Here is a 15,302-nt window from a genome sequence, read left to right on the forward strand (position 1 = left end):
GGCCTGAGTATATACAATTGTTGCTTTGTCTGAGATGTAATTTTGAAGGTCAGGGTCCATTTGGAGCATGTGCCAGTGTTTCTTAAGAATTCTGAATGTTCTATTACTCTCACTGCTATATTGCATCACCATTCTGGTGATATATTTGCCCTGTACAGTGCCAGATTTAGGAGTTAGTAAATCTGGTCTAGATTTAGGTTGTGCTATATTCACATGTGTTTGAATTAACCCCATGTGATAATCACGTTGTTTGAATCCGTTTTTGATATTCATTCTCTCACATTCATATTGGGTTTGTTGCGTGCAATTCCTGCATGCCCTGAAAAAAAATCTCCTTTGGTGTGCTTTTGATGTTATTACCCTGATGACAACTTTATGCAAGCAATATTGAGTTGATCTCCATAGGTTTCCTGAAAATTTTAGTGTGCAATGTATTATTTTGGATGTAAATACTTAAATCAAAAAAAGTGATAATTGTTCGATCAAATTGGCAGGTGATCTGTAGGCCAAACACATTATGATTAATTATTTCTACAATGTTATGGAGTCCAGTTTCAGTGCCCTTCCATTTCAGCCAATGTCGTCAAAATATCTTTTCCATTAAACAGTGTGTTTTCTAAAGAAAAAGATCTGAAGGGCATGTGTTTCCTCAAATTCTCCCATAAAAAGTTTTGGGAATGGTGCAAAGCATACACCTATTGCAATACACGTTGTTTGGCTACATAATACTCCACTAAAAGTGAAGAAGTTGTTCTGAAGTGTGATTGCTAAGAGTTCTTTGAGCATTTTAACATGATAAGAATATGAGACTGACTTATTCCTGAAGAAAAAGTCAATTGTTCTCAATGCCAGTTGGTGGTCAATTGATGAGTAAAGAGATTTGACATCTATGGTCGTTAATATGTTGCCTGTATGGCTTTTCATTTTATCAAGCATTTCCAGGACATGCATAGTGTTTCTAATATATGTGTCCAGTTTAAATACTTCTGGTCTAAGAATGCTGTCAATATATTTAGATATGTTTTCGGTTACCCATCCAATACCACTTTAAGATGACGGATGCAATGTTTGTCAGACAAGTGATCTATATCTTTTCTTTTTTGAATTTATATTTCTACTTTGTCACAGTTAACAGAATACTAGCAACATTTTCTTGAAGACGACAGATGTACTTGCTTTGAAAATAAGATTTTATATCTTTTATCGTACCTTCTATTTTTATTGTGATTTCCTAATTATTGGCGAGATAAAGTTGACTAAGAGGTATCTCTTGTCTCCACTTTTTTCTCTATCTTTTCTTCCTGGACATCTTCCTCCGGGACCTCTGAATAGGTTATTATTCCAAATTAGATAAATTCACAGGCGTTTGAATCAAGATTGACTTATGTTTAGGGTGACTATTAGCCTTTAATGTACCAGTTTTGGATGGGTCATTGGACCAATTATGGAAAAGTATTAATTGGGGATATCTTATTGGAACCATCATGTTTTCTCGCATTATATTGAGTAATTAGATTAGGTTTTATTTCAACTGTGTTATCCACTAACCTTGATAAAGCCACATGAGTGGAGAAACACTAGCTTGTACAGAGGTGTATGTTTAGCATTTACTAGGTACACTAATAAAGACACAATTCAAACTACTTTCTGATTTAATAATATATTTGAAGAACTTCATAGCGGATTTGGTTCAAAAATATCATTGGAATTTGTTTTTCTAGATGCATGGTCAACTTTAGGGAATACACAAAGATATATTAACTAGCTACATTACCAGGTGAAGGTAACACCCCTTACGAGGTACATTCAGTAAAGAATCAATACTATTTTCCTATTTTCAAAAAGTCACCATCACGACTCAAACACTTTGTTTGGCACTGGTTTGTTGATTCACCCACTTCTTACCTTTGTATTGTTAGGCCATTCTCGCAATTCTGACATCCTTAAAGCCAATGTAATATTATGTAATTGGGTCATGTATGGTGTTTAAAGATAGAGACTAACCCAAATGGATTGACAGAATACATAAATAAAAACAAATATAATTAAAGATAAAAATATCTGTTTATTGCGGAAAAAACTAACATTTCAAATTATGTATCAGTAACACCAAGTGACACTGATTCATATTTCAATTCACAAAGTCATTTTTTCCTCAAACTGGAATGGGGTGTAGCTACAGTAAATTTCCTAAGCAAATGCCTGGAAAATGCTTAAAAACTATGTTTGGCAGAAGCGCTTTCCAGCCTTTCCTCTCTTCTTTCATGGCCACTAAGACTCTAGCGTGCCATGAGGTGTAGGAAATGGGGGGAAATCATTTGTGGACATAGTCAACCATACAAATAAATAATTATATACAAGGTAGGCCATGTCAATGGCTAGCAAAGCTTAAGGATATCATCGCAAGCCAAGGTGACAAGTAAGGGTATTTAACAACAACTAAATAGCATGGTAGGTATACGAATCTACTACATGGTAGTAAAAAAGGAAAGACAACAAACCACTTTTCAGTCCAGCAAAATATACAGGGGGCAATTCCTGATTCAAGGAAAGTGTATAGAAGTACAAAGTGCTCACATTAGCCTGATCCTTTGTCAGTTGACACATTTTGGTCCCACAGGATATTGCCTCAATTGTATAGGGATACGTGAGTAGTTGTTAATTCTATTTCCTTTCCTTGAACCAGGTGCAGTTGATTCATATGCATCTCAGTTGGGAGTAGGTGCCGATTTCCTTTTAAAAATCCACTGCATGGCTCACAAGATGCCTTTGCAAGAAGCTTAATGTTCGACTACAGCAGGGCCTATGTAAATGCTCCTGTGTTTTTATTTTATTTTTCGTGACAACTTCTTCATGCGCATTATCTCTCTCTCTTGTTCTTCATTTTTGAGGAACAATTTTTCTCGTCATCTCCAATAAGTACATTTACAGCAGTTTGGTGGGGTAGATTACAAGTTCAACATCATCTTTGTAAATGTTTTAGCTCACATATGCCCCATTTCCTAATCTACCTAGTAATATATTTGATTCATACAATGGTACTTGTGTGTTAAAGAGAGAATCTTTGCTGTGCGCTTGCTGAAAATGTCTTCAGATCAGCATTTTGCAATTTCTTCAGTAAACAATACCCGAAAAGCCTGTGGACTAATGGCAGGTATGGTTGGCATCGCTTTGACCACTTTTAGAAGAAACATGTTTTTTGGGGTTCCGATGCCACAAATCTAATCCTCTATTTGGTTCAACCCCACATTGGAGTCGATTATTCCAAGAGGCTAGGGGCCTTTTAGGCACCTTGATAAAAATTTGATGATTGGGACTTTGAATGGTCCTAGCTACTAAAATGGCAGATTTGATGAATGGCCAGTGCTCTAATGTTCAATGGAGAAAGGTCAAAACAAAATATATTTTTGAATTCAGAATCAGTTGCATTTTCATTCCAGGCCACTATAAATTGTCTCCTGATTGGAATTTTGTCTCACAGATTCCTAGCTGGATCACTAACATTCTATAAATATCATTAACTCTGTCAGCAAGGGTGATACTCAAGCAACAGTTGAAGGACTCCTAGGTCTTATCACAGTATCAGAGTGCTACCATCCACAGTGTGAGAAAAACAATAGGTTTAAATAGTACACCATGTATTCACAGTCACATCAAAAGTCAGCCTTGATGGCAACTAAGAGTTGCTCACAGTCGCATGGCAATGGCAATTAGGATGCTTGCAGGAAGAAGCTTTCAGGCAGGTACTCGTGCACGTTTCACTCTTAAGAGAGCGGTTGTGCTCAGATTAGACCCCACACTTGAGAGTTGGGACAGGCAGTAGAAAAGGCAGAGGCTCAATCTCCTTCACTGTTCACAACAAGATATCGATATTCTTTTTCGAGACCTCTAAGTCTACATCTATAAGTCTATGTCTGAGCACTGGTGAATGTTCTCCAGTTTGGCAGGCTGAAGCTGAAAGGTGTCATTGGACTGACATCAAGAAAGCATTCCCTTCGACGCCATCATGTTAAGGAAAATAACGGTGGATGGAATCCAATGCTACTTACAAGGAGACCTTTGCATACAGGCCCGTTTTATTTTGCTAGCTCCTGGGAGAGAGCAAGCACAGATTTTCTAAGGCACAAGGTGGGACGGCACTTCCTTAGGGCTGCTAAGAAGAAATTCCTTTGAAAGTTCACTGTCAGTGAATGGAACGTGTTAGGCAGGCCAGGATTAGAGTAGTAACTTCTCACTTTCTTATCTTGGAGGCTTTCTGGCACTCAAGTCCAATCCTCATCCTCTTACTTCTCTCCAAACCAGCATTTGGCTAAAATTTTGTGCTGTGGCTGAAGGTGTCAGACATAATGATGTTCTTGTAAAAGTTGTCGGAGTGAGCTGAGCAGTACCCCTTGACCTTGTCGATGACCTGGTGAACAGGGATGATTGGAGTTTGCTCTCCGTCCACTTGGGCAAACCTGATTGAGGGCTTTTCAGCAAACACATTATCTATGAATAGGATCAAGAATAGGAAAGTAGTTAGTCATTCAATAATGTCAAAAATTACACAACATTGGTGTATGAGCATTGTAAATAGCTTTCCAGTAATCCCTTCAATGAGAAAATGCACTAAAGGAAAGGATTACGAGTGAGACACCAAAAAAATGTAACCAAGATCAATCCCTTATGTTTAACGTTCGGCCTAGTGGTCTCTTAGGTATGAAGGATATAATCTGACTTTGGGGATCCTGTCATGGAGTATTTGCCAAACAAAAGTTCCTAATCATTCATTCTTCCATAACTGATGCCGCTAAAAGGCCTTATTCAAGATTTAAGGTAGATTCTAATTTTAGACTAATTTGGTGTGCTTGATAATGATCCCATAATGGGGTTCTCTGAGACTTCTTGCATTTGCACAGTTTTGAAAACTTCTGGATTTGTGTGGTTAGTTTTTGGTAGGACTTTCATCAAAACTTGGTGTTATCACATTTTAAGTCAGTGGAGAGTCTGTCTTCCATTCCATCCTCAGTTGAAGTGCATTGTCACCCTACACTCTCTCTAAACAGGATCACAGGTCCGTCAACATAGGTGGAACACAATGTGCATGTATTCCTTGCTCCTCTGATGATGGACAAGTGGTCCTCTGCACCACTGATAAGGTGAGATGAAAGAGCTGGTTCCAACTTATTTCAAACTCTAACATTTATCTGTCTGTCTTTGGAACTGAGTCTGTTGCAGGCTGGCATCTGAACAATGAGTGTGCCCTGGGTTTGAGTCTGTCTTTCTGTTTCATTGCAGCGGTGAGCACAAAAGTCTCTCACAGGCCCAGTAGCTTACTCTTCAATATATCTCTGTACCTCTAACATGATAGACACTGCTGTTCTACTAGATGCGGTGTGATCCGATAGCTCAGGGACAACGTGCTCATCTTGGAAGCAAGACGACATGGAGCAACACAGGTTCGATCGCCGGGTCTGCACTTAGAAACCACTGGGTATTAAGTGCCTTATAAATAACCTATCATATCATATCATACCTAAAGCAGGAGGAATCCAGCTACTTACACGTGGATGGAGCAGAGATGGCTCTTTCAGCGAAGGTTAGTAGCATTCCTCTCCTTCCCTCCAGAGTATTTGGAAAGGCTCCTCAAGGCTCCACCGACCCCAAATATGCGTGCAACACAGTTAGGGAATGTGCAGGGGATTATTACAGGGTAACGCAGAGACCTTTTCAAGTCCCTGGCCTCCTGCTTATCTTCAACACACAGAGGACATGCCCTCCACAAACGAGCCAGGGCTATCTTGCCAGCCAAATAAATGAGAGAGAGATGAATCCAGAAATACTAGGGATATGCTTGTGACATCTCTGATAAGCTGACATTGTACAGCTTCTGAGACATTCTAAAATACACAAAACTCTTATAACCACCAGCCTCAGCAGTGAAAACAGTATGGCAAACCGTGCGTGGCTCAGCTGGATGTAGAACTGATGCACTGGCAGTGTGGACTGTCCATCTTATAACCCATTCCTCATGGTGTAACGTTCCAACAGGCTGTAATTTCTACCTTGCTGTGCGAGCTATGCACATCCTTCAAACTACTTCTCCTTATTTAATGACTTTGGGCCTCATTACAACTCAGGCGTTAAGGGTTAACGCCGTCGTTAACCCTTAACGCCTGATTCCGATTGTAACGGCTGCTTTTAGCAGCCGTTAAAATCCATGGCGCTAAACCGCCTTGGTGCTAATTACGCCACCGTAATTTACGGTGGCGTAATTAGCGCCTTCCCCACTCCCATTATGCCCTATGGGGCAAAAATGGGAATGGGGAAGGGTAAAATGGGAAATGGGGATTTACCGCCCCACTCACCTTGGAATGGGGCTGTAAATCCGCCATCCACCATGGTGTAAACGTAGTTTACACCATGGTGGTAAAGTTGGCGTACTTACCGCCTGGGTCGTAATGACCCCCTTTCTGTCCCTTCCCTTTGTGTTTTTTATGCGTATTTGTACAAGATGGAAATTGTCACACTTTGGAATTAGAATGTGCATGTTTCTTGATTGTTGAATTGTTAAAATCTGTAGCTCATAGTTGGCTTAGGTTCTTATCAATTAAAGACCACTGCAGGTGGAGCAGGAGGAGAGGGAAGACCAAACAACAAACTGTGATATACACGTGTGTATTTGGGTGCAGAGGGTCACTTGTCTTTTGATTTGTCATCATGAACCAGGTGGGATCATCACCTAAAGATCATAGTCTCCACATAGGTGTCCAGCAGATCAATTAGTCACACATTGCATTAATCAAGAAACACATTCTGACATGTAATCCTTTGAAGGGGTTTGGGGTATTCTTAACATTTTGACTATAGGGCTTCATTAGGAGATTTCCGGTGCAGAATTAACGTGCTGGTAATTCAGTTTCCCGGCACGCTTCTGCACCGTCATACTCCAAGTTTGCCAGTGGGGTGGCCGGAATTACCTACAGCTAAAAGCTGGAGGTAAATCCGGCCACCCAACCAGGGAAAACTGCTGGTATTCCCGGTGCTGGCTATACCAGCAAATCCCCCCCATGGAGTCCTATCGGACTCCATGTAATGGGGTGTAACTACCCTTACCAGCACTTGCAACCTGACAGTAAATCTGGCAGACTTTAACGGCAATTTGGTGGTACACTGTTTGGTGGTATCCCGCCAGATTTACTAGCAGTATACCACCAAAGCTGTAATGAGCCATGACTCTAGCTGAAGAGAAGGTAAAATAAGAGGCAGGACAACTCCACTTTGCCCTTTATAGCAAATATAGCTTTGATGGCAAGATTACATACGTCTAATAAAACCCGTTTCATCTTTGGTTTGTCCATGAGTTTTCATTACTTGAAGTTAGCCATTTCTGGAAGTATTATATTTTTCTTTTCCATCACATCCTCACCTGACTTCTACCCTCACCAAAACGTGACCATTAGTCCTCGTCTTAACTCTGAAGATGGCGAGGTAAAATCTTCTCTTGACAAGTAGATGGTTGCACTACCAAACACGACGAGAAGCCAAGCGCGAAAACCCCACTGGTAACTGCGAGGATGCATAGCAATCTGTAAATTGCCAATGACTATTATTCTACCAACTCCTAATATCATTCAGGTTCTCCACACACCCCGGGAGCAGACATACCTGTATCGACTTGTGTCGTCAGTACAGTTCAGTCCTTTTATGGACATTAAGAAGAAGCTACCCACTGCCTCCTAACTCCAGGCGACGGGAATTGTATGTCTTGTCCAGTACCACACACCTTTGACATCGGGACACTGACCGGTGGAATACTTTCCTTTGCATATGATCATTACAGTATATGTGAATCATGAGCCAGAATGCTGTCAGCTAATAGGGGAAGCCTACATTTCTGGTGATGATGCAATGTGTTACTAGACAAGGCAGACCAATCAGCTCCATTATGTTACAATTACATTGCGTGTCTAGTGCCTTAGCTAAGCCCGTTTGTTTTCTCTGCCACCCATCCTAGCAAGCAGCCATGCTATTAATGGCATGATGTCAATTGCTCAGGCTCCCCCAGGGATACATCAACAATGCACTGCATTTACTTTATGCAGAAAGAAACACAATCTTCATCATTTCAGAACACTATTCCCATGCTGCATGTCTTATAAACGTAAAACAGTGGTAATTCTCTCTTTTTTTTATAGAAGTAATAAAGAGATGATTTCTGTGAAAGTAAAAGAGAACAAGCAAGAGGTGCATTTCAGAAAGGCATTACTTTTAAGCATGGGGCAACACCCAACGATTTCACCGCCTGCCATCTTTTGTAGCAACAGCTGGACTTGATTTATCCTTGCCCCTATGGACTCATTAGCCAGTGGTTCTATGTTTCGTTTGCTTAATTAATAAAAGCAATTCTTACATTGTGTCTTAAGCCGGATATGCACACCATGCATATTTACAAAGGTGGTGTATATGCACCAAGCAGAGCGCCACACTAAATCCTCCTTCGATAAGATGCCAAGTGTTGGGGCGCGCCATGGGTGAGGAGTGCACACTGGTGTATAGGGCTTACAAAGGTGCATGGATGAGGCTGAAACGCCTCCAAAATCTGACACCAACTTGATTGCGAAATAGACGAGACGTCTGCACAGATGTTGCAAATGTGCACAACGAGTACTGACTTTCTATTTGAATTTTATGACAATCTCTCCTGCACTACATTTATACATGTAAGCGTCACCTACGAGCGTAAAACCAAAGGCTAATGAGAAGTGAATTGTTTCTGACGCAATCAACCCTCTGAAAAGAACGAGCATGGCCGACCCCGTGAGCAGACATGTTCTTGTTCAGTCCCTTGGCGCAATGTACCATGGTGCCACCTATGGAATCTTGATTTTCACAGTGCATCCTGCTAATGCATGGGCAGGGACCTCAGAAGGAGGCTCTGATGTATGTAATGCTTTGAGTTTTTGAGTTTGAGACAGAGGAAGGTTGGGGAAGTTGGGGTATGTGCCATGGTACATTGCCTTTAGGGGTGAGCGCCAACGAAGCCCATGCAGAACAGAGACAATCAGTGATCCAAGCAACTTCTCCTTCCACCATCGGAGCCATGACAGCCAATGGCCCGGGCAGACAGGCAGCGCAAACAAGCAGTGTGCACTGATTGGCCAGAGTCCTTCACCTTCGCTGGCTTCATGCAAGAGCGTGCCCTAGCACATTTTCCAAAACATCATGCATTCAGCAAAAAAAAAAGTCAAACACGCTTTACCTGTCAGGTCCCACCTCAGCTTAGGGAATGCTCTTAGAAGATATTATCTATGCCATAAACATACCAATGTCTCAGTCAATTATATTGAACAAGTGTCATGTTAACAGTGAAAAATACACATCAACAATTAAGGCACAGGGTGACAAACAGTGCAAAGAGAACAGTGATCCTCTTCCAAGCTAAGCATAACACACATTCATTGATCAGAAACAGAACAGTATGGATTCGAAAATATGTCTGATTTATCTGGGTAACTGCATAAGAACTATATCATCATTTCGAAGAATTGTTTGTTTGTTTGTTTGTTTATTATTTATATTGTGCGCCGCACCCTGAGGTATCTGTGCGCAATACAAGACAGCTTGAAAATGGTGAATACATGAATACATGATAGTAGGGCAAGTTAATCCAATCCATACATACATCATTGATTCTTCATGATAAGGGTAGGGCAGTGGATACACGAGTACAAAACAGTAGGGTACGTAGATACATCCGTACCTCATAATAGTGGCACACTGTCGTGCCAGTGTATGTTGAACATGGGTAATTACATTAAACGAGATGACAACAGGAAGAATCATAAGTGCAGGTTTCTAAGGCAAGGAATGGCTGGCTTACAATACTTGTGCAGATGAGGCAGAAGCATTGTTTGTAAGGAGCCATTTTTTTGTGTTAGATCTAAAGCTGTGGAAGGTTTGGTCTATACCTAAATTGAGCAGGAGTGTATTCCAGACCAAGGCCGCTTGTACCGGGAAACGAGTGCCTCCGGCTCTTTTCAAGTTAAAGCGGGGCGTAATGATGCCGCAGGAGTTAGCTGATATTGTAGGTCTGGATGAGGTTTTTAGGATGATTTTGTCTTTCAGGTACTAAGGGGCAGCATTGTTGAGACATTTCTGGGAAATGGAAAGCAGTTTAAAGTAGATTCTTTCCTGAATTGAGAGCCATTTGTGGCTCCTTCTTGTTTCCGAAATGTGGTCTTTTCTTGGAATGCTCAAGGCTGTTCTCAAGGCATTATTTTGTAGGGTTTGTAGTTTGTTTAACACTTGTTTATTAGCTCCTGCGTGTAGTGCGTTGCCCTAATCAAGTTTGGGAAAGATTAGTGATTGTGCTAGTGTGATAGCTATTTGTGGACAGGTAGGCTTTACAGGCATGGATGAGCTTACATGTATAGGCGGTAGCCGCAGCCGTAGCGTTAACTTGTTTCCTAAGTTTCAATGTCGAGTCAAGATAGAAACCTAAAGTTTGACTTTCTATAATGAAGGAAGCGTATTTTGTATTTAGTTTGTTGAGGTACGTGGGGGCCCCTAGAATAAGAATTTCAGTCTTCTCGTCATTCACGCATAGGTTATGGGTGGCCATCCAGGTGTGAATGATGAGGTAGATTTTGTTTAGTAAGGAGTTGTCGGAGTCATATTTGCCAGATAACGGTATCAGTATCTGGGTGTCATCGGTGTAGTTGGTGTAGATGACAACCAGTTGGTCCAAAATGTCGAAGAGCCGTTTGGTAAACACATTATATAATGTGGGGGAGATGCAGGAGCCTTGTGGCACTCCGCAGATGATAGCTATGGGGTCGGCAGAATCGGACTATTATTTAGGAAGGACTTAATCCAATTTGCAGCCTCTTGTGAGAAGATGGCCGCTGATGTGAGGTGCTCACAGAGTATGTTATGGTCCACCAGGTCGAAGGCGGCAGAGAGGTCTAATAGGAGAAGTAGTGCGCATTGTCTATTATCTTTCATTAGATCAATATGGGTTTCCATATCAATTAGGGCTGTTTCTGTTCCATGGAGGGCTCTAAAGCCAGATTGTCTAAGCCCTAGGAGATTATTGGTCTCGAGGTAAGTCTGGATTTGGATGTATGCTGCCTTGTCAATGATTTTAAGTAAAAAAGGGACCTTAGTTATTGGTCTGTAGTTCGTAGGGATGGTAGGGTCGAGGGAGCCTTTTTCAGTAAAGGGAATACCCAGGCGTCTTTGAAGTTAGTTAGATCCTGGCGTGATTTGAAGAAAGCATTTATTATCCTAGTGATAAAAGGGGTAAGATCTCTGACTGCATCGTTTATAAGTTGTGCAGGGCAGATGTTGCCTTGGCATCGAGAAGGTTTCAGAGAGGCTATGGTTGTTTTTACCTCTGGAGTGGTGACTTCGGCAAATTTGAATTCTTGTAAAGTCTTAAGGGCAGAGCTTTTTTCAACTTTCTGAGATGTATCAGTAACGTTAATGTTGAGTCTTTTGGTGGCAATTTTGTTTTGTAGGGTGGCAATTTTATCAGCCAGAGCACCAGTCTTTGTTTTTTGGGTGAGAGTCGTCAGGGGCTATGGGAGATTTTAATTCCCTTAGAATTCCAAATATTCTTTGATGCTATAACTGGCATTCTGAATCCTGTTGTTGTACATTTCATGTTTGGTTCTGATGATCTCTGCTTTGTAGAGAAAGGAGATTTCAGTTACTTTATTTTTGTTCTCTTTGGAAGGTAGGTTCTTCCAAATGGTTTCACATTTTCTTTTTTCAAGCCTGGGGCCTTTCAAGTCTGGGGTAAACCAGGTGGGCTTTAGGTTTACTTTTTTTGTACGGAATTTCAGTGGAGCAATGGTGTCTAAGGCTTTGGACATGGTGTTATTGAATAAATCAATTAATTCTTCTGGGTCTTTACTACTAGAGGAATTCAGTATAGGGATCAGGATAGGAGTTAGTTTCTCGGCTGTGATATTGCGCTTGTTTCTAGTGAGTAAAGGTGGTGCGATGATCTTAGTTTTAGTGGCTGGATGGGTAATATTGATGGTAAAGGTAATCAGTGAGTGGTCAGTCCATGTCTGAGGTTCGATGGAGGATATTGTGAAGACACAGTTATTGCCAGCCAACCAATCTAGAGTTCGTCCTTTCACATGTGTACGTTGGTTAATTCTATGCGTGAAGTTAAGTTCACTCAAGGTTTCTTCCAGAGATTTAGAGGCCTGGTCATTGGGGTGGGACAGGCCTAGGTTGAAATCACCTAGTACTAAGATTTGTGATGACGGTTTGGTATTGTCTGAGAGCAGAATAATGATGTCCTCCTCAAACTCTCCAGTCGGGCCAGGATGTCTACATATGAGGTGCATTGAGAGCGCCACTGAATACTGTAGGGCCGTATTTTCACAACTGTGGGTCATGCTGATGTGCAGTAGACAAATTTGTCACAATCCCTCTGCATCCTCCACTCACCATTGCGGCATGCGGTACAATGGAGCAAGTGGCTGCATAGCAAAAGCATGTGCCTGCCTCCCCTTGAGGAAGCAGCTTTTTGTTCCTTAGCGACAGTCTGATGGGCGTGTGAACTTTAAGGAGAGCCAAAAAGCCCTCCCCAGAACATTGGTAGTAACTGATTGCATCTAAGTTCGGAGGGGGCCACAAACCTCCTTGAGCGGCCATTGAATGCGGGTCACAGATGTAAATCTTGACTGAGCAGCCATGGCTGAGTAAAAAGGAACATTTGTTTACAATGGGGCAAGCACTCACCCGTCAGGGTGCGGTCCACCACAACACCCTTCTGACACCCATAGAGGGCCTTTTGAGTAATTGTGGATCACTCCTTACCCCCTCACATAGAAACTCACAGGATGCAACATTTACCCCACCATATGAGCGATGAATAGACAATGCCTTCCTTGGAGATGGTATTTCTTCTGACACATGGTCTGTAATGGATCCATGCACTGGGCAATGCATGTTCATACATGCGACACACTTGCCCACAGATGACGGAATGCAATATGTGGATGCCCCAACATCACCTGCACATTTAGAACCAATGAAGAGTCCAAACCAAACAGCATGACACATACCACAAATGAAGTGGTGTCCCATTTTATGCACGATGAAATGTTTTGATAAAATAACACAATGGTGCATGCCCATTGTCTCAATGTTCTAATGTTCTTTCACTGTGCTATTCCTTAGCCCCTGTCTGTTCTTGCGGAGAATCGGCATACACCAAGGAACAGGGCAAATTAAAGGATGAAGCAGAAGCAGGGGTTTAGGAGATGCATAAGGAAGGGAGGTAGGGAGTTTCATCGAGTTGGAGAGGATAACTACGTGGCAACGCAAGAGGCCTTCATTTGCTCCCATCTATAATTGTGCAATATTGACAAGCAACCAATTGAGGAATCGCGGGGAAGGCACTCTAAAGCATGGGATCGCCCTATGTTTTTGGATATAGTGGTCTCATGCACCCTGAAAATGGAAACTGGCTGAATAAGGCTGACTCCAAGATGCAGAGTCCCTTGGCCCTGTTGATGTCCGCGAGAGTTACTTGGCGTTCCCATGCTTTAGAGAGCACGAGCGAGTACATACGCTTCAGGGGTACTGACTCAGGCAAGGGGCTAATTGGCAGGCTCTATAATAAGAGCCTTCTCTGCTACTCAGAATACAGTAGCAGCAGCCAGCCCAGCCTTGAGAAAGACAAGGAATGGTCGAAACGTGTTGACACAAGGGAACTTGGAGCATGTGATGATTATAAATTGACATTAAAACCCCCACATTCTATGACGACCCTAATGAACCCAGAAGTTGTCTTTTTATCAAAAGGATAGAATATATTGGATTGCCATTCTCAACTACTCATCAGCCAATTAAAAACCCAATTGAGGGATCATTATCCTACTGATTATGTGCATGCAAAAGGGGGCATTAACCCATACACTGTTTCATATTATGCCTGTTTTACATCATCCCTAGTGCTCAGAACAAGAGATATACAGAGCTGATTCGGGGATGTGCAGGGTCTTGGGCTGACAGTAATTTCCCCCCCTCCCCCCTAATTTGCATTAAGAAGGTGAGGTCACAAAAGTGATGTAAATGGTGTTGCTCCTCAATTGAACCGTTATAAGTGACATTACAAAAACATGAAAGGAAAAAAGGAAATGTGGAGAACTGGTACACATGCCGTGAATATAATTGAAGAAGTATATGCCTTTTTCATGCAGTATGCACGTTTTACTTCACTTGCACTGCAGAGGCATATACTTTCGGTTGTGCACATTAATTAAATATCCATCATCAGTTAAAATGGAATTCCTGGTCACTGGCGCTTCAGCAAAGCCCCATCTAGAAACCTAGAGGTATTCAAGGGCAGACAGGCAGGTCCTTTGCAACTGGTGCAAGTAGAGGGCATTACATTGTCTGTTTGAAAACGCTCACCGGGAAAGATTTGAGGACTTAGGGGGCGCACACACACACTGCAGACCCTTGAGGCTTGCATGGAGCAGGTTAGGGATGTGTGACGTCCACAGAGCCTGGGGACAAGGCCTGGCGGCAGGAAATGGGTGGCCTTGACACGAGCCACGAGATGGGATCATTGCTGCAAAGGCAGGCCAGGGGCAGGTGGCAGCAGCATGTGAAGTGCCAGGCGCAGGTGCCAACAGTAGCAGGAACCTGCTTTTTGATCCCACAATTGCAGCAAGATCGATAGGGGCGCAGCCAGCAGTCCGTCTCAAGCAAGGGTTGGCGGTTTAGGGGGGTAATCCCCTACCCTGCTTACCCATAGCAAGGTCCCATGTAGTGCACAACCCTGGGGCACTGCGCAGGCCGCCCATACCTTCTGTCAGGCCTGAGGATATATTCTATTAAAATAGCTAGGCCGCAATAGGCTGGATGTTCTCAAACATTGTAGGCTTTTGGTTGTGCTATATAGTGCTTATTAATTGACCTACTAGGCGAGGGAAAAGGTGGGGGCGATTAACGATCAATATGGATAGAACAAAAACAATAGGCGTTAAAGGCTGTCCTCACTTTCAAGGCTGCCCCAGGACGGGAGAAGCACGTGATTGTAAGGAGCATGTGATTGTACGGAAGTGAATGCTTATTTGAGTTTTTGTTTTCATAAAGCTGCTGCCTGCCTCTAACTTTCCCTTTAAACTTGATTTGTGTTTCCTGCTGGTGTTTACCCTCTTCTAAGCACTCCCAAATAGAATAAGGGAATGGCGCCACTTTAAAAAAAAAAAAAGGGATTCTGGCAAAACTGTGCAAAACGCCAAGTGAGGAAACTTGATTCGAACCCATGTCGCTTGTTCTCAAAACAA

The 15,302-nt window shown here is 42.3% G+C and overlaps 1 protein-coding gene across 4 annotated transcripts in view; it reads right to left on the reverse strand.

Annotated features, from left to right (window-relative positions):
• Positions 1 to 2,045: 2,045 nt before the first annotated feature.
• ADGRG6 (adhesion G protein-coupled receptor G6) overlaps positions 2,046 to 15,302 on the reverse strand; it is a 606,009-nt gene continuing 592,752 nt past the window's right edge. For 3 of the 4 annotated variants that reach the window (XM_069606809.1, XM_069606811.1, XM_069606808.1), the window contains one exon: positions 2,046 to 4,488. In XM_069606809.1, the coding sequence (XP_069462910.1) occupies positions 4,310 to 4,488 (179 nt within the window). In that variant the 3' untranslated portion in view covers positions 2,046 to 4,309. Of the gene's footprint in view, positions 4,489 to 9,241; positions 9,289 to 15,302 lie in introns of all 4 variants that reach the window. The other variant, XM_069606812.1, reaches the window with a different exon arrangement.

This window comes from Ambystoma mexicanum, chromosome 4p (assembly GCF_040938575.1).
Source record: "Ambystoma mexicanum isolate Mex_15411 chromosome 4p, UKY_AmexF1_1, whole genome shotgun sequence".
Taxonomy (NCBI): domain Eukaryota; kingdom Metazoa; phylum Chordata; class Amphibia; order Caudata; family Ambystomatidae; genus Ambystoma; species Ambystoma mexicanum.